A 26,788-nucleotide genomic window follows, 5' to 3' on the forward strand; every position below is an offset into this window, starting at 1 on the left:
AAAGTGAGTGGGGAAATCCTGGAAAAGATAGAGCCAAAGAGAGGCACCTCAAATTCTGTAAAAAAGCTCCCTAGATCTCTGGCTGACATCTGGACCATGAGTAAACTACTGTCAGCACAGCTAAGGCTAAAGGAATTGAATTAAATTTTGGATTGCCGTCCACTGCAGAACAGACAGTTTTCAGTTAGGTCTACCCAAGTCATCTGCTTAGTGAAATAGAAAGAAATCCCTGTTCTTCAGAATAATATAACAAAACTTAGTATCTCTTCAACATATCATTCAGCCATGTACAGGATGCAATCCAAAATTATTTAACATACAAAGAAATAAAAAAAAGTGACCCATTTTCAAGAGGACAATCAAATGATATTAACCCCAAGATGACCCAGCTGTTGGCATTAACAGACAAAGATTGTTAAAGCAGCTACTATATTTAGGCTCAGTGATTAAAGAAAACATGCTTGTAATTAATGAAGAGACATGAAATCTTAGCCCTAAAATAGAGACTATTAAAAAGAACCAAATGAAAATTTTAGAACTGAAAAATACAATAGCTAAAAAGTGTTTTGAGAGTATCTTTTTATCTTTAATTCAGGGTCTCACATGAGCTAATTTAAGAATGATGGCAATAAGACCATGTAATAAATGCATAGGGTTATTAAATAAAACTTTACAGCATGTTGGATTCACTTTCAAACCAACAGAATTCATGCCTAGTTATTTGTGTTTGGAAAGTTTTGGTATTGTTTGTTAGTGGAACTGTACTGTGGAAATGTAGAATAAAAGGAAAACTGGAAAATATTCACAGTTCTTGCTCTGAAAAATCATCTTTGGGTATGAGACAGAGATCATGCTAACGGTAACACACTGTTTTACCTTGGCAAATTTCTTATGTAATATAGCATATCTATTTAGAATTAATAGTGGATAGTAGAACAGCTAGTGTTAGAGCTTCAAGCTCCCACCCCTCCACAGAAACACTATAAAACAAGCAGAAACTTATTGGAGAGGATCAAGATGGTGGAGTAGGAGGATGTGGAGCTCACCTCCACCCACAGACACATCAAAAGTACACCTACATGTGGAAGAATTCTCACAGAAAACCAACTGGAAACTAGCAGAAGATCTCTTATACAATGAAAGCTTCAAGAAAGATAGCCATGTAAATGGGTAGGATGGGGGAAAAAGGATCAGGATGGGATCATCGCCACTGGGAGGGGTCTGTGATGGAGGGATGGCCCACGTGGGCAGCCCCTTGCCCTGGGGAGCCCCATTGCCTGCTGGGATGACTGTCGGGATACACAGAGGGGCTGATGGGGCCAGGACTCTGCTTGCAAGGAGTGAGCTCATGCTGGCTTGATAGCAATCAGGATAGAGATCTATGCTGACAGCTGCCATCTTGCTACACTTCCTAGCCCAAAACCTGCACCAGCCAGGGTTACTAGTATGCACAGAGGCTAGGTACTGAATCTCAGAGGGAAGGGCCCTGGGAGAGGACTCAGTCTACGTGCATGGAGACAGCCTGGAGGCCTTGGGGGCATACTCCAGACCAAATCTCAGAGCCTATTGTCAGTGTGTGCACAGGGACAGGCCACAGGTCCTGAATCAGAGCCACGGTTAACACTCAGGTGGGTGGGTGCGGGTTAAGCAACCACAGAGTTTGTTGGTGCACACACCAGGTGGCACCACGGAAATTCACGTCTCGGGTTGACAGCCTCTGGGGAGGAGTACACAAGTGGTTAATTTTCCAGTGGGAGCACACCAGTTCTCATCCTACACCAGCACTTGGAGCCAGATCTGGGGTGACAGGTCTTGGGAGAGGCCTGCCACAGAAGCAACCCAGGTCCCAGGCCACAGCACAACCAACTCAATTCCTACAGTGACAGCACCCTGGCCCCCAGCACCAGCCTAGCACCAGGTCTGGGATGAACACAACAGAGAAAGGGATGCAACCTTGGGCTGCTTTTAGGCAAAACCACAGATGCCTGTATGGGCAGCAGATAGGTTTGCTGTGACCACATGGCCTCACTTGCTTCAGCACTCACCTCCTTTGGGACAAATCATGCACTTAAAGGCAGTGGAACCTTATGAAACCCAACCCTCAGGAGTTCTACTCCAACTGGTAAGCAGACCCTGCCCTCTACAGGGCTGTGAGCAGAGAGGAGGCCCCACCTAGCATCCAGTGCAGGCTCTGAAAACCATAACACCAATCACACCCCGTATCAAGGGAATAATGGCCAGCACACTCTGAGGAAAAATGTGGCTGGCATCCATACCAAAAACACCCCTTGCATCAAAAATATTGGACTCACACAGTCTACACAGGGATGCTCCCACATAAAAACACCCCTTCAAGATCACAGTAGATAACTGTTTTTCCTAAATTCACAGAGACAGAGAAAGTTAAGTAAAATGAAAAAGCAGAGCAATTAATCCCAATTAAAACAAGAGAAATCCCCTGAAAGAACAAATAATGAAATGTCTCACCAGTTTACTAGACCCCAAGTTCAAAAAGGAGGTAATAAAAATACTAAAGAAATTGAGAAAGATTATCAATAGAAATACAGGTTATTATAACAAGGAACTAGAAACTATAAAGAGGAACCAATCAAAATTAGAAAACTCAATTGCCAAAATAAAAACCAATCTAGAAGCACTGAATAACAGAATAAATAACACAGAAGAACAAATAAGTGATCTGGAAGATAGAATAATGGAAATCACCCAATCAGAACAGCAGATAGAAACATGAAAAAAAAAATTAAACATGTGAGATCTATGGGATAATATAAAGTGTGACACCCTACCCATGATAGGGGTTCCAAAAGGTGAAGGGGGGATTAAAAACGTATTTGAGGGCTTCCCTGGTGGCGCAGTGGTTGAGAATCTGCCAGCCGATGCAGGGGACATGGGTTCGTGCCCCGGTCCGGGAAGATCACACACGCTGCAGAGCGACTGGGCCTGTGAGCCATGGCTGCTGAGCCTGCGCATCCGGAGCCTGTGCTCCGCAACGGGAGAGGCCGCAACAGTGAGAGGCCCGCGTACCGCAAAAAAAAAAAAAAAAGAAAGAAAGAAAGTATTTGAAGAAATTATGGCTGAAAACTTCCCAAACCTAAAGAAGGAAACAGATGTCCAGGTACAGGAAGCACAGAGGATACCAAACAAGATGAATCCAGACAAACCCACACCAAGACATCATAATTAAAATGGCAAAAGTTAAAGAGAGGATTCTAAAGGCAGCAAGAAAAAAACAAAGAGTCAGTTACAAAGGAACTCCTATAAGGCTATCAGTTGATTTTTCTGCAGAAACTTTGCAGGGCAGAAGGGAATGACATGATATATTCAAAGTCCTGAAAGGGAAAAGCCTGCAGCCTAAGATAATCTGCCCAACAGATTATCATTTACAATAGAAGGAGAGGTAAAGAATTTCTCAGACAAGATCATTCTTTAACACCATTCTCAAAAATAAGCTCAAAATGGATTAAAGACCTAAATGTGAGACCAGACACTGTAAAACTCCTAGAGGAAAGCATAGGCAAAGCACTCTCTGACATAAATCACAGGAATATCTTTTTCGATCCTTCTCCCATAATAACGGAAATAAAAACAAAAGGAAACAAGTGGGACCTAATTAAACTCAAAAGCTTTTGCACAGCAAAGAAAACCATAAACAAAACGAAAGACAAATGACAGATTAAGAGAAAATATTTGCAAATGATGTGACCAATAAGAGATTGGTCTCCAAAGTTTACAAACAGCTTATGAGACTTAATATCATCAAAACAAACAACCCAATCAAAAAATGGGCAGAAGACATAAATAGACATTTCTCCAAAGACATACAGCTGGCCAAGAGGCACATGAAAAGATGTTCAGCGTCACTAATTAATAGAGAAATGCAAATCAAAATTACAATGAGATATCACCTCACACCAGTCAAAATGGCTATCATCAAAAAGTCTACAAACAATAAATGCTGGAGAAGGTGTGGAGAGAAGGGAACCCTCCTACACTGTTGCTGGGAATGTAAATTGGTACAGCCACTATGGAGAACAGTATGGAGGTTCCTTTAAAAAATAAAAATAGAGGTACCATATGACTTTGTAATCCCACTCCTGGGCATTTATCCAGAGAAAAACATGATCTGAAAGGATACATGCACCCCATTGTTAATTGCAGCACTAGTCACAATAGCCAGGACATGGAAGCAACCTAAATATATCGACAGAGGAATGGATAAAGAAGATGTGGTACATATATACAATGGAATATAACTCAGCCATTAAAAAGAATGAAATAATGCCATTTGCAGCAACATGGATGGACCTAGAGATTGTCATACTGGGTGAAGTAAGTCATACAGAGAAAGAGAAATATCCTATGATACCCCTTATATAAGGAATCTAAAAAGAAATGGTACAAATGAACCTATTTACAGAACAGAAACAGACTGACAGACTTAGAGAAGGAGCTTATGGTTATGGTGGGGGGAAGGATGAGGGGAAGGGATAATTAGGGAGCTTGGGATTGACAAGTACACACTGCTTTATTTAAAATGGATAACCAACAAGGACTTACTGTGTAGCACAGGGAGCTCTGTTTAATGTTATGTGGCAGCCTGGGTGGAAGGGGAGTTTGGGAGGAGAATGGATACATGTATATGTATTGCTGAGTCCCTTTGCTGTGCACCTGAAACTATTACAACATTATTAATCGGCTATACTCCAATATAAAATAAAAAGTTAAAAAAAAAAAGAATTTCTCAGACAAACAAAAACTAAAAGAAGACAGCAATAGTAAATGTACCCTAAAAGAAATATTGAAAGGTCTTCTCTAAATAGAGAAGAAGCATGAATCTCTAGGAAAGGGAATATCACAATAGGAAAGGCAAATTTATAAAAAGAATTGACGATCACTTAAATAAGCTAGTACAGAGCAACAACAATAAAAATCCTAATCGAAAAATGAACAGAAGAACTAAATAGACCTTTCTCCAAAGAAGACATACACATGGCCAAGAGTATTTGAAGCAGATCAGGATGAACTGGGATTAGGAAATAAGACAGCCAAGAAATACTAAATTATGTAATCTGGATGCATATTCACCTTTATACTGTTTACTAAGTGATATATCATTACTGCCTGAATGTGTGTGAATATTGTGTGACCTGCTAGAGCTGTTATATTTAATTTTTTGGAGGTTATGGATACCTTGACCCTTGTCTCTCCAGAAGATCCTCATAGGTATATACTTTTGGATGTGATTTTACAAGAAATGTAAATCATGGACCATGGTAAGAACATAGAGCCTTATTACTCTAATGAAATAGCCTGAGTTGGATAAAAGATTTAGGAGTTCTTGAGAGAGAAAATTGATATATAAAGAATTAGACACAGAGAGAGAAAGAATGTAAGACAAGAAAAGAGCCGTCTGAAACCATGGTAAAAATGAGTAAAGAGCTGGGAATCTATAGAGACCAGAGTTTTATTACTACCATCTACCAGTACTAATTAAACAAATCTATTACTATAGAAGAACAAAATACATTGGTAAAGCATATGAATAGGGGATAATGAATGGAAAGAGTACCAGTAGTGATAACAAAAATAAAACCATATTCTAATAAACATCTATGTTTGCCTTCTTAGCATCCCAGCTGTTCATTCTAATATTATTTTCCATTACCTCATTGAAGTATGGAAAGTATACTCTTCAGGAAAAAAAAAAATTAGAAAAATAAAACAAATATGTTTGTTCTATAAACAAACAATAGAACAATCTTTTTTGTTCTATAAAGATTTTAATTAATCATTAAAAAAATTAGCTTCCCTGAAGCAAGAGTTTATATTGACTGTTTTCCATTGAGATTCAAGAATCTTAAGGCTAAAGGTCGAAGAAGAAGATGCCATCATCCCCTTTTCTCTTAGATCTTGTTATATCTTTAGTATGTAAACAAATCCACACATATATTGTTATTCCAAATGTTCAACCTTGGAAGCAGCATTTTTCTATATTTCTATTGGCTACATTGATTCTGTAATCTGGAATCTTACTGAACTTTGATTGTTATCAGGCTAGTCATATAAATATCTCATAAATTTAGTGTGATATCTTTATAAAATGGGATAAATATTCTTGCAATTATCTCATGGGATGAGCAGATTTGTCCTTACCTTGCGGAATTCTTTAGCAGTGGGCCACAATATACCACCCTAGACTTAGAAATCTAAATGTATCTATAGTAGAAAAGGAATGATGGTACAAGTAACACACACACACAAATTGAGCAAAGTGTAAATACTGTAGCAGTGTGTTCTATGTGTGAATGTTGTTTCTCAGTTGTTTTTAACAACTTTGGGGACCTAGTATACTAATGTGATAAATGGTTCTCTCTCCTGTTTCCAAAGCCCTGTTAGTTCTGATTGAAATGTATTGAATACCTAATGTTGAATTGCTCTCAAACTATTGGTCATATGTCTGTTTTGTTTTGTTTTTTACTCTGTTGAGGTATAGTTGCTTCATCATGTTGTGCTAGTTTCTGCTGTACAGAGAAGTGAATCAGCCATATGTATACACATATCCCCTCCCTTCTGGATTTCCCTCCCATCTAGGTCACCAAAGAGCATTGAGTAGAGTTCCTTGCACTATACAGCAGGCTCTCAGTAGTTACTCTGTTCCATACATAGCAGTGTATACATGTCAATCCCAATCTCCCAGTTCATCTCACACCCCCTCCCCCCTGCTTCCCCCTTTTGGTGTCCATACGTTTGTTCTCTATGTCTGTGTGTCTATTTCTGTTTTGCAAATAAGTTCATCTGTACCATTTTTCTAGATTCAACATATATGTGTTAATATACAATATTTGTTTTTCTCTTTGACTTACTTCAGTCTGTATGACAGTCTCTAGGTCCATCTGCCTCTCTACAAATGACCCAATTTCGTTCCTTTTAATAGCTGAGTAATATTCCATTGTGTATATGTACCACATCTTCTTTATCCATTCATCTGTCGATGGCCATTTAAGTTGCTTCCATGTCCTTGCTATTGTAAATAGTGCTGCAGTGAACATTGGGCTTCATGTGTCTTTTTTAATTATGGTTTTCTCAGGTATATGCCCAGTAGTGGGATTGCTGGGTCATATGGTAGTCCTATTTTTAGCTTTTTAAGGAACCTCCATACTGTTCTCCATAGTGGCTGTATCAGTTTACATTCCCACCAACAGTGCAAGAGCATTCCCTTTTCTCCACACCCTCTCCAGCATTTGTTGTTTGTAGATTTTCTGATGATGCCCGTTCTAACCGGTGTGAGGTGATACCTCACTGTAGTTTTGATTTGCATTTCTCTAATAATTAGGGATGTTGAGTATCTTTTTATGTGCCTCTTGGCCATCTGTGTGTCTTCCTTAGAGAAATGTCTATTTGGGTCTCCTGCCCATTTTTTGATTGTTTTTCTGATATTGAGGTCAATGAGCTATTTGTATATTTGAGAGATTATTCCCTTGTCAGTTGCTTCGTTTGAAAATATTGTCTCCCATTCTGAGGGCCGTCTTTTTATCTTGTTTATGGTTTCCTTTGCTATGCAAAAGCTTTTAAGTGGGGGAGACCTTCAAAATGGTGGAGGAGTAAGACGTGGAGATCACCTTCCTCCCCACAAATACATGAGAAATACATCTACATGTGGAACAACTACAGAACACCTACTGAACGCTGGCAGAAGACCTTAGACTTCCGCAAAGGCAAGAAACTCCCCACATACCTGGATAGGGCAAATGAAAAAAGAAAAAACAGAGACAAAAGAATAGGGATGGGACGTGCACCTCTGGGAGGGAGCTGTGAAGGAGGAAAAGTTTCCACACACTAGGAAAGCCCTTCACTGGTGAACACGGCTGATCGGCAGGGGGGAAGCTTTAGAGCCACGGAGGAGAGCACAGCAACAGTGGTGCAGAGGGGAAAGCAGAGAGATTCCTGCACGGAGGATCGGTGCCGACAAGCACTCACCAGCCTGAGAGGCTTGTCTGCTCACCCACTGGGGTGGGTGGGGGCTGGGAGCTGAGGCTCAGGCTTCAGAGGTCAGATCCCAGGGAGAGGACTGGGGTTGGCTGTGTGAACACAGACTGAATGGGGCTAGTGCACCACAGCTAGATGGGAGGGAGTCCGGGAAAAAGTCTGGAACTGCCTAAGAGGCAAGAGACCATTGTTTCAGGGAGCGCAAGGAGAGGGTATTCAGAGCACCACCTAAATGAGCTCCAGAGACAGGCGCAAGCCCTGGCTATCAGCTCGGACACCAGAGACGGGCATGAAATGCTAAGGCTGCTGCTGCCGCCACCAGGAAGCCTGTGTGCAAGCACAGGTCACTATCCATACGTCCCTTCCTGGAAGCCTGTGCAGCCCGCCACTGCCAGGGTCCCGGGATCCAGGGACAACTTCCCTGGGAGAATGCACGGCGTGCCTCAGGCTGGTGCAACGTCACACCGCCCTCTGCCACCGCAGGCTCACCCCTCATTCCATACCCCTCCCTCTCCCCGACCTGAGTGAGCCAGAGCCCCCTAATCAGCTGCTACTTTAACCCCATCCTCTCTGAGCGAAGAACAGACGCGCTCAGGCGACCTACATGCAGAGGCGGGGCTAAATCCAAAACTGAACCCCAGGGCCTGTGCGAACAAATAAGAGAAAGGGAAATTTCTCTCAGCAGCCTCAGGAGCAGTGGATTAAATCTCCATGCAGTGGATTAAATCAAATTGATGTACCTGGCATCTCTGGAATACCTGAATAGATGAGGAATCATTCCAAAATTGACGCGGTGGACTTTGGGAGCAGCTGTAGTCTTGGGGTTTGCTTTTTGCGTCTAATGTGTTTCTGGTTTTATGTTTATCTTAGTTTAGTACTTAGAGTTTCTTATCTTCAGTAGGTTTGTTTACTCCTATGGTTGCTCTCTTCCTTTTTTTAAAAAAATATATATGTTTTTCCTTCTTTTTGTGAGTGTGTATATATATGTATGCTTCTTTGTGTGATTTTATCTGTGTAGCTTTGCTTTTACCATTTGTCCTAAGGTCTATCTGTCCATTTTTTTGGTTCATTTTTTTGCTATAGTTTTCAGTGCTTGTTATCATTGGTGGATTTATTTTTTGGTTTGGTTCCTCTCTTCTTTCTTTCATTCATTTTTTTTTCATTTTTTAATAACTTTAATTATTTTATTTTTAATAATGTTTTAATAATAACTTTATTTTATTTTCATTTCTTTTTTCTTTCCATTTTTCTCCCTTCTGAGCCGTATGACTGACAGGGTCTTGGCGCTCTGGGCGGTTGTCAGGCCTGTGCCTCTGAGGTAGGAGATCCGAGTTCAGGACATTGGTCCACCAGAGACCTCCGGGCTCCACATAATATCAAACAGCGAAAGTTCTCCCAGAGATCTCCATCTCAATGCAAAGACCCAGCTCCACTTAATGACTAGCAAGCTACAGTGCTGGACACTCTATGCCAAATAACTAACAAGACAGGAACACAACCCCACCCATTAGCAGAGAGACTGCCTAAACTCATAGTAAGGTCACAGGCACCCCAAAACACACACCTGGACGCAGCCCTGCCCACAAGAAAGACAAGATCCAACCTCATCCACCAGAACACAGGCACCAGTCCCCTCCACCAGGAGGTCTCCACAACACACTGAACCAACCTTAGCTATGGGGGGCAGACACCAAAAACAATGGGAACTACAAACCAGGAGCCTGAGAAAAGGAGACCCCAGACACAGTAAGTTAAGCAAAATGAGAAGACAGAGAAACACACAACAGATGAAGGAGCAAGGTAAAAACCCACCAGACCAAACAAATGAAGAGGAAATAGGCAGTCTACCTGAAATAGAATTCAGAGTAATAATAGAAAAGATGATCCAAACTCTTGGAAACAGAATGGAGAAAATACAAGAAACATTTACCAAGGACCTAGAAGAACTAAAGAGCAAACAAACCATGATGACTAACACAATAAATGAAATTTAAAATTCTCTCGAAGGAATAAGTAGCAGAATAACTGAGACAGAAGAACAGATAAGTGACCTTGAAGATAAAATAATGGAAATAACTACCACAGAACAGAATAAAAAAAAAGAATGAAAAGAAGTGAGGATAGTCTCAGAGACCTCTGGCACAACATTAAATGTACCAACATTGGAATTATAGGGGTCCCAGAAGAATAAGAGAAAAAGAAAGTGTCTGAGAAAATATTTGAAGAGATTATAGTTGAAAACTTCCCTTATATGGGAAAGGAAATAATCAAGTCCAGGAAGCAACAGAGAGTCCCATACAGGATAAATGCAAGGAGAAAAGCACCAAGACACATATTAATCAAACTATGGAAAATTAAATACAAAGGAAAAATATTAAAAGCAGCAAGGGAAAAACAACAAATAACATACAAGGGAATCCCCATAAGGGTAACAGTTGATCTTTCTGCAGAAACTCTGCAAGCCAGAAGGGAGTGGCAGGACATATTTAAAGTGATGAAAGGGAGAAACCTACAACGAAGATTACTCTACCCAGCAAAGATCTCATTCAGATTCAATGGAGAAATTAAAACCTTTACAGACAAGGAAAAGCTAAGAGAATTCAGCACCACCAAACCAGCTTTAATACAAATGGTAAAGGAACTTCTCTAGGCAGGAAACACAAAAGAAGGAAAAAACTTGCAATAACAAACCCAAAACAGTTAAGAAAATGGTAATAGGAACATACATATCAATAACTACCTTAAATGTAAACGGATTAAATGCTCCAACCAAAAGACCTAGACTGGCTGAATGGATACAAAAACAAGACCTGTACATACGCTGTCTACAAGAGACCCATTTCAGACCGAGGGACGTATACAGACTGAAAGTGAGGGGATGGAAAAAGATATTCCATGAAAATGGAAATCAAAAGAAAGCTGGGGTAGCAATTCTCATATCAGACAAAATAGAGTTTAAAATAAAGATGATTACATGAGACAAAGAAGGACACTACATAATGATCAAGGGATCAATCCAAGAAGAAGATATAACAATTGTAAATATTTATGCACCCAACATAGGAGCACCTCAATACATAAGGCAGATGTTAACAGCCATAAAAAGGGAAATCGACAGTAACACAATCATAGTAGGGGACTTTAACACCCCACTTTCACCAATGGACAGATCATTCAAAATGAAAATAAATAAGGAAACACAAGCATTAAATGATACATTAAACAAGATGGACTTAATTGATATTTATGGGACATTCCATCCAAAAACAGCAGAATACACTTTCCTCTCAAGTGCTCATGGAACATTCTCCAAGATAGGTAATACCTTGGGACAAAAATCAAGCCTAGGTAAATTTAAGAAAATTGAAATCATATCAAGTATCTTTTCTGACCACAGCACTTTGAGTCTAGATATCAATTACAGGAAAAAACCTATAAAAAGTACAAACCATGGAGACTAAACAATATACTACTAAATAACCAAGAGATCACTGAAGAAATCAAACAGGAAATCAAAAAAAACCTAGAAACAAATGACAATGAAAACACCACAACCCAAAACCTATAGGATGCAGCAAAGCAATTCTAAGAGGGAAGTTTGTGGCAATACAATCCTACCTCAGGAACCAAGAAACATCTTAAATAAACAATTAACCTTACACCTAAAACAATTAGAGAAAGAAGAACCAAAAAGCCCCAAAGTTAGCAGAAGGAAAGAGGTCATAAAGATCAGATCAGAAATAAATGAAACAGAAATGAAGGAAACAATAGCAAAGATCAAGAAAACTAAAAGCTGGTTCCTTGAGAAGATAAAATGATAAACCATTAGCCAGATTCATCAAGAAAAAAAGGGAGAAGACTCAAATCAACACAATTAGAAATGAAAAAGAAGTAACAACTGACACTGCAGAAATACAAAGGATCATGAGATTACTATAACAACTATATGCCAATTAAATGGACAACATGAATGGACAAATTCTTAGAAATGCACAACCTTCCAAGACTGAACCAAGAAGAAATAGAAACTATAAACAGACCAATCACAAGCACTGAAATTGAAACTGTGATTAAAAATCTTCCAACAAACAAAAGTCCAGCACCAGCTGGCTTCACAGGTGAATTCTATCAAACATTTAGAGAAGACCTAACACCTATCCTTCTCAAACTCTTCAAAAATATAACAGAGGGAGGAACAGTCCCAAACTCATTCTACGAGGCTACCATCACCCTGATACCAAAACCAGGCAAAGATTTCACACAAAAAAGAAAACTACAGGCCAATATCACTGATGAACACAGATGCGAAAATCCTCAACAAAATACTAACAAACAATCCAACAGCACATTAAAATGGTCATGCACCATGATCAAGTGGGCTTTATCCCAGGAATGCAAGGATTCTTCAATATACACAAATCAATCAATGTGATACACTATATTAAAAAATTGAAGGAGAAAAAACATATAATCATCTCAATAGATGCAGAAAAAGCTTTCGACAGAATTTAACACCGATTTATGATAAAAACCCTCCAGAAATTAGGCATAGAGGGAACTTACCTCAACATAATAAAGGCCACATGTGGCAAACCCACAGCCAACATTGTTCTCAATGGTGAAAAACTGAAACTGTTTCCTCTAAGATCAGAAACAAGAGAAGGTTGTCCACTCTCACCACTATTATTCAACATTGTTTTGGAAGTTTTAGCCACAACAATCAGAGAAGAAAAAGAAATAAAAGGAATCCATATCGGAAAAGTAGAAGTAAAGCTGTCACTGTTTGCAGATGACATGATACTATACATAGAGAATCCTAAAGATGCTACCAGAAAACTACTAGAGCTAATCAATGAATTTGGTAAAGTAGCAGGATACAAAATTAATGCACAGAAATCTCTTGCATTCCTGTACACTAGTGATGAAAAATCTGAAAGAGAAATTAAGGGAACACTCCCATTTATCATTGTAACAAAAAGAATAAAATACCTAGGAATAAACCTACCTCAGGAGACAAAAGACCTGTATGCAGAAAACTGTAAGACACTGATTAAAGAAATTAAAGATGATACAAACAGATGGAGAGATATACCATTTTCTTGGATTGGAAGAATCAACACTGTGAAAGTGACTATACTATCCAAAGTAATCTACAGATTCAGTGCAATTCCTATCAATCTACCAATGACATTTTTCACAGACTAGAACAAAATATTTCACAATTTGTGTGGAAACACAAAAGACCGCAAATAGCCAATGCAATCTTAAGAAAGAAAAATGAAGCTAGAAGAATCAGGCTCCCTGACTTCAGACTCTACTACAAAGCTACAGTAATCAAGACAGTATGGTACTGGCACAAAACAGAAATATAGATCAATGGATCAGGATAGAAAGACCAGAGATAAACCCATGCACATATGGTCACCTTATTTTTGATAAAGGAGGCAAGAATATACAGTGGAGAAAAGACAGCCTCTTCAATAAGTGGTGCTGGGAAAACTGGGCAGCTACATGTAAAAGAATGAAATTAGAACACTCCCTAACACCATACACAAAAATAAATTCAAAATGGATTAAAGACCTAAATGTAAGGCCAGACACTATCAAACTCTTACAGGAAAACATAGGCAGAACAGTCTATGACATAAATCACAGCAAGATCCTTTTTGACCCACCTTCTAGAGAAATGGAAATAAAAACGAAAATAAATGGGACCTAATGAAACTTAAAAGCTTTTGCACAGCAAAGGAAACCATAACCAAGACCAAAAGACAACCCTCAGAATGGGAGAAAATATTTGTAAATGAAACAACTGACAAAGCAGTAATCTCCAAGATTTACAAGCAGCTCATGCAGCACAGTATCAAGAAAACAAAAAATCCAATCCAAAAATGGGCAGAAGGCTAAATAGGCATTTATCCAGAGAAGTTATACAGATTGCCAACAAACATGAAAGTATGCTCAACATCTCTAATCATTAGAGAAATGAAAATCAAAACTACAGTGAGGTATCACCTCATACAGGTCACAATGGCCACCATCAAAAATGTACAATCACTAAATTCTTGAGAGGATGTGGAGAAAAGGGAACCCTCTTGCACTGTTGGTGGGAATGTAAGTTGATACAGCCACTGTGGAGAGCATTGTGGAGGTTCCTTTAAAAACTAAAAGTAGAACTACCATACGACCCAGCAATCCCACTACTGGGCATATACCCTGAGAAAATCATAAATCAAAAAGAGTCATGTACCACAATGTTCATTGCAGCTCTGTTTACAATAGCCAGGACACGGAAGCAAGCTAAGTCTCCTTCAACAGATGAATGGATAAAGAAGATGTGGCACATATATGCAATGGAATATTACTAAGCCATAAAAAGAAACGAAATTGAGTTATTTGTAGTGAGCTGGATGGACTTAGAGTATGTTATACAGAGTGAAGTCAGTCAGAAAGAGAAAAACATATACCATATGCTAACAGATATATATCAGAAAGAGAAAAACATATACCATATGCTAACAGATATATATGGGATCTGAAAAAAAATATATATATATATATACCTGATTCTAAAGAACCTGGGACGGGACAGGAATAAATACGCAGACGTAGAGAATGGACTTGAGGACACGGGGTTGGGGAAGGGTAAGTTGGGATGAAGTGAGAGAGTGGCATGGACATATATACACTACCAAATATAAAATAGATAACTCGTGGGAAGCAGCTGCGTAGCACAGGGAGATCAGCTCGGTTTTCTGTGACCACTTAGAGCCGTGGGTTAGGGAAAATGGAAGGGAGACGCAAGAGGGAGGAGATATGGGGATATATGTATGTGTATAGCTGACTCACTTTGTTATAAAGCAGAAACTTACACACCATTGTAAATCAATTATGCTCCAATATAGATGTTTAAAAAAAAAAAGCTTTTAAGTTTCATTAGGTGTCATTTGTTTATTTTTGTTTTTATTTTCATTACTGTAGGAGGTGGGTCAAAAAAATCTTGCTGTGATTTATGTCAAAGAGTGTTCTTCCTATCTTTTCCTCCAAGAGTTTTATAGTGTCCAGTCTTACATCTAGGTCTTTTATCCATTTTGAGTTTATTTTTGTTTATTGTGTTAGAGAGAGGAAACTAATCTTAGAATCCTAAGGGAAATTTTGGAGGGAAGCTTTTTTATTGGTTTGTTTTCCATATTTTAACCATTCTGTTTTTCTAGGTAGCAAATACTTGACTGATTGGAGAAAGCCTGAAATTGCATTTCTTATATTAGGTAGATTCCTAAGTTTTCCTATTGGAGTCATCTTGAGATAATATGTTTGATTTCCTATTACTTATTTCAATGTCCTTTCAGAGTTCTAGTCAATCTTAGGAAAAGCTTTATGTCGGTAGCATCATCACAATTTATTCACGTAACCTATTATATAAGATCACTGGAGAGTACAGATATGCACAAGATATGGCTCTTAAGCTTAGTGAAGGCCTTAGGGAAAATAGGATAAAAAGGTCAAAAGACATATCTCTTAAATCCATTTAGGTCTTTAAATCATTTGATTATTCTCTTTTGCGGTTTATGTTTTAAAAAATGTCATTTCGATTTTGACCTATCATAATTCATGCTAAGAAGATTACCATGAACCCTGAACTCTACTGATATCTTCTAAGGTAGAGAAGAAATTCTCTACTTAAGTCCACGTACCTCCACGTACCAGGTGGAGAAATTCCATACTTAGACAGTGTAACTCTGACAGAAATAATGTTGAAAAGTAACAAAAGTAATCATTTATTCAGCCCTTGCTATGTCTGAAGTATTCTGCCAAGTGCTTAACTTCCATCTGTGATATTCCATCTTTAGGAGCAAGTCCTTGGTATTCTGTGAAACAATTCAAGTTACTAATTCCTCATCGTAACAGTGTTCCCACACTATTGTGATAATTGAAGAATGTGGACCCGGGTTACCTTCTTTCAGAACAATACACTGGAGATGCCCAAGCACATATTATTTATACTTGAATAATTAGGCATGTGATATAGTTGTATCTACTCATTTCTATTTCTTTCAGCAGTGAGAGGATTAATATACTGTTACCTAGTTGAGGTTGAGAAAATCATATTGATAAAAGACATTTAGTAGCACAAGAAAAGGATTATCATAAGTAATATTTATCTGCTGTCCACAACCATTTGACACAATCAGTGCAAGGTCTTACATTATGTTAATGAAGATCAACAATGGTTAGAACTCTAATCACTCACATTCTTTAAAATAAAGATATAAGTAGTACATACAGTATTGGAAAACTATATAGTGTTTGGTGTCTAAATGTATAGAAGTAAACTGAAATTGGTCCAGGGGTTAAGAATCAGACAACTTGAATAAAAGAACAGCCTCACTTTCTTAAAAGGGAGAAGGTACAATTAGCCTGAAATAGCACCTGGGTTGACATTTTTTGTGGGTGTAAGAGAATAACGAATGATGATTTGAAATGCAACAAATCTTAGTTTTGGGATATTCTCTACATAAGAGATGTCCTAAGGATTATGTAAGCATGTATACATATATATATTTTTCAATTAATTAATTTATTTAATTTTGTCTCCGTTGGGTCTTTGTTGCTGCACGCAGGCTTTCTCTAGTTGCAGCGATCGGGGGCTACTCTTCAACACAGCGTGCAGGCTTCTCATTGCCATGGCTACTCTTTGTTGCTGAGTATGTGCTCTAGGTGCTAGGTACGTGGACTTCAGTAGTTGTGGCACGCGGGCTCAGTAGTTGTGGTGCACGGGCTTAGTTGCTCTGTGGCATGTGGGATCCTCCCGGACCAGGTGTCGAACCCATGTCCCATGCCTGCATTGGCAGGTGGATTCTTAACCACTGTGCCACCAGGGAAGTCCAACACATATATATATTTTTAAAAATAGATGTTTTGAATGCATATAATGTTCATATACATGGAAATGGAAAATATAAATGTATGAAGAGTTATGGATGAATACTCCTTGGATAAAGCCACCTGCTTCCTTTTTATCTCTACAGCCCCCAAAATATCTCAGAAACCCTTATACTTCTCATTTTAATCACTTGCTATGCTCTTTAGTCTAATAGATGATACCTATTGTTTGCATTTACTTTTTTAAGAGCTTAGTGAAAGCTTCAGCTATGTTAACAAGTATTTAGAAAATGTGTTGCTGTTTTCTCCAATGAAGAAATGTTATTTTTAAAAAGTTTTAAGGAAATATATTTTAAAGAATATATTTTAAAGTGGCTTGGAGTAGATTGACAAAGCCAAAAAGGACCAGAGAAAGAGATTTTAAGCCCAGATAATACATGAATACAGATAAGGTGATACTAATGGACAAGGAATGGGAGGATCTGCTTAATAAATGAGAAGTTAAAACAATTCAGGAGACAACTTGGAAAAAATGACGTGAAAGAAGAACTTAAGAAAATTTTCCTAAAATATTAAAACATGCTTAAGATACTTGGATATTTAAAATTGTTCACATTAAGTTATTTCGTTAGTGGAAATGATACTGTGTTATTTATAAAAACGAGTAACTGCAGAGTTTTAAAAAATCTAGGAAACAAAATTCTAACTGATTTAAAAATTTTCCATTTGAAGAATTTTAGTGGATTTTGAACCTATTTGTTAACATTTTCAAAGTAACATCTTCCAATTATTTTGTAGAAACAACTAATGAATATTATAAAAGATGGAAATTTATTAACCCCATTTCAAAAAGGCACTTGCGTGTTTGGTGGATGAGATTGAAAAATAAATGTTGTGTAATGATGTAGTAAATATAGGTAAAGTACTTCTTCCATTTCAGTCTAGTTATCTTTTAAAATTATTTTTTACTTTTTAATTACCATATCACAAAATATCAAACCAAGATTTTCTAAAATAACGCGTATTAATCACATTGCTCTCACAAAAACATTGTTGAGAACTTTTTGCACATTATTTAGTAAAATAAAATGAAAAGCTATTTAAAATATTACGTCATCTTTATCTCATCTTTTTAAAATTTCTATTTAAGTGTGATATACTACATGCTTTTCCAGTGGTTTATGAAAATAACATTCAGAAATTGTTTACTGATAGAGATTCATGATCAACCTTTTGGAGGTTACTCTCAGAGATGAGACATGTAAACATGTAAATTTCTTTAACCTGTAAAAAGTGCTTTCCAGAGGAACACACTTCAGGAACAAATTGCCTGGAGGCGTTAGAGGAGACTTTACTGAGATGACCCTAAGACCCTGTTTCATTATGTACACATAGGAATTTTTCAGGTGGTTATTTCACAGCTCTTTAGTAGACCAAAGAAAAATGTAACATTTCTCAAATGATTTTATTTTGGTGAGGTCTGCTTAATTCAATGATTCATGTTTCTGTCAATAAATGTAGAGAAAAAAGAAAATGTATTATTTTAGATTTAGATCTAGATGAGTATGCGACTTCGGGCGGACATAGAGAAAGATGGCTTGTCTAAACTTACTTCCTCATATCTCTTACTGTCCCATTTTTCTCTTTATTGGGTTTTTCACTCTTGGGCAAGAGAAAAGTATTGCTGAAAACCTCTGTAGTGATAGTTTTCATCCTAGTTATGGTAGAGAAACTGTTATATATTCATAAATATGTAATATCTGTAAAAAACTTTTCTTAACATGGGCATCCCTCTTTCATAGCACTAACCATGATATATTGATGTACCATACTATATTAATTTGTTCATACCTCTGAGCTCTTTGATATCAAGGACATTTGTCATGGTTTGTTTTTTTTTTCCCCCATTCCTACATTTTCCTGCACATACTAGGCATTGGTATGTTTCTTAAACTGAATAATTAAATGATACAATCACTTCCGTGAGACTTTATGCCAGTTTTTTTAAATGTAACTCACATCAAGTTCACTTTCAAAGCTATTTGGAAATTTATTATAAAGTTTGTATAAACTTATGACTAATAAGATATAAATTGGAAATAGAGAAAGAGAAGGATGCAAAAATGCTAATTATGAAAATAGTTATCTGTACTGTATTTGTTGCATTAAAAACCACCACAAGGGCTTCCCTGGTGGCGCAGTGGTTGAGAGTCCGCCTGCCGATGCGGGGACACACGTTCGTGCCCCGGTCTGGGAAGATCCCACATGCTGCGGAGCGGCTGGGCCCGTGAGCCATGGCCGCTGAGCCTGTGCGTCCGGAGCCTGTGCTCCGCAACGGGAGAGGCCATAGCAGTGAGAGGCCCGCGTACCGCAAAAGAACAAAACAAAACAAAACAAAACCCACCACAAAACTTAGTGACTTAAAACAACAATGACTTAATATTTCTCACAAATCTGTAGATTTGCTGGTTTCAGGTAGGTGTATCATCTGGTCTTACCTGGAATCACTCATGTGGCTGAAATAATTCGTTAGCTCAGCTATGGCTAGAGAGTCTAACATGGCCTCAGTCAGATGTCTAGGGCCTTGCTGCTATCTGTTTTGCTAGGCCTTTCTCTCCACATCATCTCTCACCATTCCATGATTTAGCCTGGGCTTCCTATCATGTTAATAGAAGTATACCAAAAGAGTGAAGGCAGAAACTGTGAGGCCTTTTGAGACATAGGCTTCAGAACTCACACACCATGACTTCTGCCCCATTCTGTTGGCCAAAGTCGTAAGTCCAGTCCAGATGCAAAGGTTGTAGAAATACATTCCACCTTTTGATAGGAGGACTTATAAAGAATATGTGGCCATATTTAATCTTCCACAATAATACATGAGTTGTTGTTAAGTATAAAATTTGTTTCTCAGCTGGCTCATAATGGGGGGAAATGAGACATTAAAGTACTAGCTACCAGAATGAAGAACTAATACCAGAAGAATCCATTTTTTTCTTCCAGTTTTATTGAGGTACAATTGACATGCCGCACTATATAAGTTTAAGGTGTACAGTATAATGACTTGACTTACATACATCATGAAATGATTACCACAATAAGTTTAGTGAATAGAAAGAAATAGAAACAAATTTTTCCTTGTGATAAAAACTCTTATGACCTACTCTCTTAACATCTTTCATATATAATGTATGGCAGTGTTAGTTATAGTTATCACGTTGTGCATTATATCCCTAGTACTTATTTATCTTATAACTAGAAGTTTGTACGTTTTGACCACCTTTATCCAATTCCCCCTCCCACCACCCCTTGCCTCTGATAACCACAAATCTGATCTCCCTTTCTTTAAGTTTGTTTATTTTTGAAGTATAATTGACTTACAACACTATGTTAGTTCCTGAAACAGGACAGAAAATTAAATTTTTTAAATCCCTTTAGTTTTTAATAATACATGGGAATTACAAACAATTCCAAAAATACAAAAAAACTAAAATAAAAAGAGTAAAAAATAAAATGCACTTCAAATCTGATTACCCAGAAATATTATTAAGATTAATTGTAAAACATTCTAACATCTTTCTGTGTCTATATTACAGGTAGAAGTATGGATGAATGAATGTTTAATTGAGTAAAAGATACAGCTATATGAAATTAGGATAATTCTCTAAAGTTAATACAGAATAGCATTTTATTTCATTTAAACAGAGGGAAAAGAAAATGAATGAAAAGAGCATATTACAAGAGATATTATTTGCTAAACAGAGATCTCTCTAAAGTTAAAAAAAAATCAGGAAAATCATTAATAGGTTACAGTCATAGTTTTAACTTTTTAAACCTTAGGGTTTGTTGAAAGATAAGGAAGCTAGCACTGTTACATTTCCTTCTAACTACCCTCTCCTTGCCTTCAAATTTCTGTTTATTGTATGGTTATCAAGAAAAAAAGAAAGAAAACCTGCTTGAACAATATCCAGTCTTCAATCTGAGCTTATTTTATAAACCATTGCAGAGACGTAGGAAGAAAGATGAAGTCAGCCCAGAGTATATCAGACCTTGACAGACTTGCACAAAGGAAAATAGAGGAAGCGAGGGAATAGAGACAACATATCGTCTTTTATGGAATGCTCTGTTTTTCTCTGTGAGATTTTATTAAATGTCCAGTACTAGAGTTTTTCTACCTATATAAGGGTTTAACTCACCGTTTATGTGGGGATATCATTGGGTTTCAGATTAGTTCCCCAATTCAGTGTGCATTTGTTCCTGGAACCTTCAACTTGATCACAGAGATTCAACCCCTTGTTTCATTTGTTTCTCACAGCAGCTGCTTTCAAGATGAAAAGATAGTTTCTTTCAGTTTACATCTCTCTAGATTTGAAGGTATTAGTGAGAATTTTTATGATTCGGATAATTCACCATTATGACTTCTTTGGGAGCCAGAACAGCATTATGAGCCTCAACCCTGCTGCAGTATGCTTCTCAAAGACCATTTATTTCTGTCGTTGACCACCCAACTTTTGAGATTTATGACATAAAGCTGTATATTTTTCCCCGTTTGATCATTGCTGGTGGAAGTTTTTTCCTCTAGTTTTTACTCTTTTTTGTTGTTGTTGATTTCTGTTAGATATGGAGAGGCAGAAATTCTTTGTTACAGCTTGATCCTACTGTGCTAACCTGTAAGCTCAAGGCAGTAAATTTTTAAAGAAATACCTTTTATGTAAGGGAAAATCACCATTAAAATAGACAATGTCTTCAGCCTCAGTTTTGCAACAGATGCAGAGGAATTTTTCATAATGATGGTTTATGTAGAAATCCTCAATGACATACTACCTGGTAGCAGCCAGGTATATCTCAAAATGAAAGGTATCTTATAGGTACAGAAACATATATGATAAGATAAATTGCTTTCAGGTGATCTAACGTGATAGAAAAGTAAGACTCACAATATCCTGAGTGGTACATGGTTAGAAAGCATGGCTTAGTCCAGTTTAACGTGCATATATAGCACCTTGAGAAGTCTTTCTAAAATTGCAGATCCTGAATCAGTAAGTCTTGGATGGGACCTGAGATTCTATATTTCTAACAAGCTCCCTGGTAAAACAAATGTTGCTGGTCTTCAGATCATACTTTTAGTAGCAAGGTTCTTGACTAGACTCACAGCACCTATACTTGACTCAGTCCTTGAGGCCAGGGCCTTATTTGTCTTTGGATCCCTGTTATCTAATGAAGTGCCTGAATAAAAGGCACTTTATTGTTAAATAAACGAACTGATGTGTTAAATAAGTATATGACCACTAGGTGTCTGGAATACTCGTATTTTATATTAACGGTTGAGAAAGAATCCTTATGTTTTGGAGACCAGCTGAGTGAATAAGATTCCTATTTTCTCTTAAAAGTGCAAAATCCTAACTAAGATTTTTGCTCAGTTAAAAAACTGTGGTACATCACACAGCTACTTTGGACCACAAAATATTACTTTTCAAATACTAGAACATATCCTTAACTGAGCTCAAGATACCAAATTTTATTTAAATGAAAGAAAATCTATAGAGTATGTGTTATCAGTTATCCATCCTGGGAATAGAAAAATTTAAGTAATATTCCTGTGGTGCAACTAACCTTAAGCTATGACCTCTTTGTGGGCCCACCCAGTTGGGTTAGCTGTGAAGTTCACCTTCAGATAACTGAACTTATTGTTTCTTTAAGCTAGTAGTTCTCAACTGGTTGGCAGCATTTTAAAATTACCTGGGAAACTTTTTAGAATCACAATTTCCAAGCTGTACCCCAGAAATGAGACCCAAGCATCAGTATTTTTACAAGCTCCACAGATAATTCCAGTGTATAACCAAAGTTGAGAACCATTACTGGACTATGACCTCTTTAAAACCAGGGTCAGTCTTTCACTTATTTTTTAACTCTTAACACCTAAGACATGGTATAGGTCCTCAGTAAATGTTTATTTAGTCAATGGATGAAATATAAGAATTATTGCCTGTTGCCAAACAATAGCATTCTTCACTCTAAAGGGACTATTTTGACTATTTTTGTTGGCATCTTGAAATTTGAAAAGTTTGAATTGCCCTCTTGGTATTGACAATACTGAAAATTAGTATTTGATATAGTTTTTTTTTTTAGTGCTTGAGCTGTTTTGTTGATACAAGTTGGATTTCACATCACTTTTTATCAAGATCTGATACAAATGGAAGTGTGGTCAAAGACTAGAATGCTGTGGCACAAACACTTCAGTAATATGGAATATTACAAAGAAATCTAAAGTTTCTAAGATCTATTAGTGGGAAGACAAGATCAGTTCATCTCATTGCTGAGTTATGGAGTCAACTATGTATTTTTTTATAGACCAGAAATAATAACTACTTAGAATGATGAGTATTTTTTGCTTTTCTAATTTCTAAATAAATAGAAGAGCAAAACAATGGAAATTTTAAGTTTGATTTGTGAAACCACCACATAATCACCTTTATTATAATAACCATTGATTTTGTTTGTTTTTGTTTTTTTAACATCTTTATTGGAGTATAATTGCTTTACATTGTTGTGTTTGTTGCTGCTGTATAACAAAGTGAATCAGCTATGCGTATACATATATCCCCATATCCCCTCCCTCTTGCGTCTCCCTCCCACTCTCCCTATCCTACCCCTCTAGGTGGTCACAAAGCACGGAGCTGATCTCCCTGTGCTATGCGGCTGCTTCTCACTAGCTATCTGTTTTACATTTGGTAGTGTATATATGTCCATGCCACTCTCTCACTTTGTCCGAGCTTACCCTTTCCCCTCCCCGTGTCCTCAAGTCCATTCTCTGTGTCTGTGTCTTTGTCTTTATTCCTGTCCTGCCCCTAGGTTCTTTAGAATCATTTCTTTTTTTAGATTCCATATATATGTGTTGGCATATGGTGTATGTTTTTCTCTTTCTGACTTACTTCACTGTGTATGACAGACTGTAGGTCCATCCACCTCACTACAAATAATTCAATTTTGTTCCTTTTTATGGCTGAGTAATATTCCATTGTATATATGTGCCACATCTTCTTTATCCATTCATCTGTCGATGGACACTTAGGTTGCTTCTGTGTCCTGGCTGTTGTAAATAGTGTTGCAGTGAACATTGTGGTACATGACTCTTTTTGAATTATGGTTTTCTCAGGGTATATGCCCAGGAGTGGGATTGCTGGGTCATATGGTAGTTCTGTTTTTAGTTTTTTAAGGAACCTCCATACTCTTCTCCATAGTGGCTGTATCAATTTACATTCGCATCAACAGTGCAAGAGGGTTCCCTTTTCTCCACACCCTCTCCAGCATTTATTGTTTGTAGATTAACCATTGATTTTTTGTGTGTGTGAGCTTTCCTCAGAACAAAATTGTAACTATATCAGTGGTGGGAGTTCTTCAGTTAGTCTCTAGTAGTCTATATTTTATGTCTTTTTAAAAATAGTTTGTTGCCATTAATTAATCACAGCAGGGGAAAAAATCTCCTTCATTTGGAGTTTTGCGCTCTCCATTCCTGTGATACCAGGATGAAATAAAAATGAGTAAGGAAAGGGAAAAAAATCATTTAAAAATCCTGAATTGTCCTTCTGAATAATTATCATGCATTTTGTCTCACTGATGAATTAGAGAACTGAAGACATTGTATTTTACATATAGATATCAGCCTGCTACTGGTATTTCACATCTAATTATCAGTACATAAATGATATAATTGTATTATTAAGTTTTGGACCTGAATTGTATAAAGGTAATGAAACAAAATACCATTGCAAATATTTAATTATAATTTAAATGAGCACTTAATAGTCCTTTTTAATAAATAGCCAAAATGTAGGATGGATGAATAGAACTAGCAATAGAGTAAGCAGAGATCCTTGTCCCACTTCTTTACAAACTAGCTGGGTAACTTTGAGTAAATTATTTAACCACATTGTACTTCAGTTGTCTTATCTGTAAAATGAATAGACAAATCTACTAAGGTCTCTACCAACTCCAAAATTTTATGGTATGTAATTCTAATCTCAACTAAGTGTCATAATATTGGTGTGGAAAAAGAGAAACTTTAACCAATCATTTATTCCTACACCTTTCCTTTAAGGCAACTATTTAAAATAAAATCCTGAAAAACGTAAAACTTTCCTAAACCACTTGAAACTTAGGGAAAAAAAATATTGACTCAATCATAGGCAAAATATAGAGGAACATCTGTTGAGGGTCCAACAACTCTAAGTTTAAATTCTAGCTTTTTCCCCTTCTAGTTTGTGAGCCCATGAGCAAGTATATTTCTTGATCTCTCTGAGTCTATTAATGAATAAAACCAATGAGTCTGTTTCCTTAAATATAAAACTGAAGTGTGACTATTTACCTGACAGGATTGCTCTACTTATTAAATAATGAGATCATATAATTAGAAATAGTGCTCAATTTTTTCAACCTTAATATATTTTGAGTGGCTGACAAGATGTCAGACATGCCATTTAAATACATAATGAACATTAATTATAAACTATTTATGCTATTTCCTGTGTTACATTTACTTTCAAGAATATGATGGTTGCATCTTCATTTTCTATAATGAATAAAATACAGTGTCTTTTGATTAACTGCAGTGTCTTTTGATTAACAGTAGAAACTGTTCCATGAATTGCGCTTCACATTTTTCTTAATGAGTGTTGAAAAGAATCTGTTTCTTCACTGTATACGAAGTATTTCAGTATGTGAATGTTTTGAGTAGGCAGGCAAGTCCTTCTGCATGTGAAAATATTATTGTTTTCTTTCAGGAAACCCTGATAGATTGGTGTGATGAAAAGGAACTTAATTTGATACTAACAACTGGAGGAACAGGGTTTGCGCCACGAGATGTCACTCCAGAGGTGAGATAGTATATGCTTTTCTGATATTCAATGAGTAGACTATTCATGTTATTTTTAATCCTTTTTATTCTTTTTATATGATTTATGTAATTTTGCTAGACAGAACAAGAGACCTGTGGTTCTAAGAATGTGAACATTTTGCTGTGGGAGAATCATTATATTAAAAAAAACTTTCTTGACTTCTTTTCTTTGGACTTAAAGTAGAAATTATCTAAAATGAGGAAGATTGAACTGGTCCAGAAGGTAATCCTGCATTTGCTCAGTGGTCTGTGGTATCGGCTGAATTTCAGGCATATTGCCAAAGTAGGTAACAGCAGAACTCTGACTCAGCATGGCATCTGGTCTGATGTGCTTTGTTAATATAATTCAAAATGTTTCTGATTTGTCTTGAGATACCCTTGTCATTGGTCTCAAGTAGGATGACTGCAATAGCATATTTATACCAATTTTATAGTATTTGATGAGAAAGTTATATATTCCATAATTTTAAATGTGAATTTAAATGCAGAATTTAATAAGCCAAAAGGCAGAATTAATCTCTAGGCTTCATGCCACAAGAATCACCTTCAACCTTGCACAGGAAAAAAAATTAGGGAAAGAATGAAGAATAGACAGTGCTCAGTGATACAGGAGGAAAGTCCTTCTTTCTTTTTAAAGAAGCCATAAGCTTCATGTGTCACTTCAGAGTCATATGCAAACTTATATTAATACTTGTGGCATTGTTTCCTTTACCTCCCAGAAAAGTGTTTCTTGGCTGAATTTCAACCTACTGTTAACTGGTTTTTTATTTCCAAATCAGTGTACCATTATGTCTCCTATCTTATTCATAGCGAGATACTTCTGCTCAGTACCTATTAAATAATTATTGTCCTTACTCTAATATAGCAGTTTTCAAACTTTAGCTTGTACCACAATTAGAGGTAAAGCAGATTGCTGTGTCTCACCCACAGTGTTTCTGATTCAGTCAATCTGCAGTGGGTCCCAAGAATTTGTGTTTCTAGTAAGGCCCCAGGTAATACACATGTTAC

At 37.1% G+C, this 26,788-nt stretch overlaps 1 protein-coding gene across 5 annotated transcripts in view; it reads left to right on the plus strand.

Moving 5' to 3' along the window:
• GPHN (gephyrin) overlaps positions 1-26,788 on the plus strand; it is a 636,104-nt gene that overhangs the window by 253,461 nt on the left and 355,855 nt on the right. For all 5 annotated transcript variants that reach the window (XM_032623646.1, XM_032623644.1, XM_032623643.1 and 2 more), the window contains exon 4: positions 25,668-25,760. In XM_032623646.1, coding sequence (XP_032479537.1) covers positions 25,668-25,760 — 93 coding nt within the window. The remainder of the gene's footprint in view (positions 1-25,667; positions 25,761-26,788) is intronic.

Source organism: Phocoena sinus, chromosome 2, assembly GCF_008692025.1.
Source record: "Phocoena sinus isolate mPhoSin1 chromosome 2, mPhoSin1.pri, whole genome shotgun sequence".
NCBI classification, from domain to species: Eukaryota; Metazoa; Chordata; class Mammalia; order Artiodactyla; family Phocoenidae; genus Phocoena; species Phocoena sinus.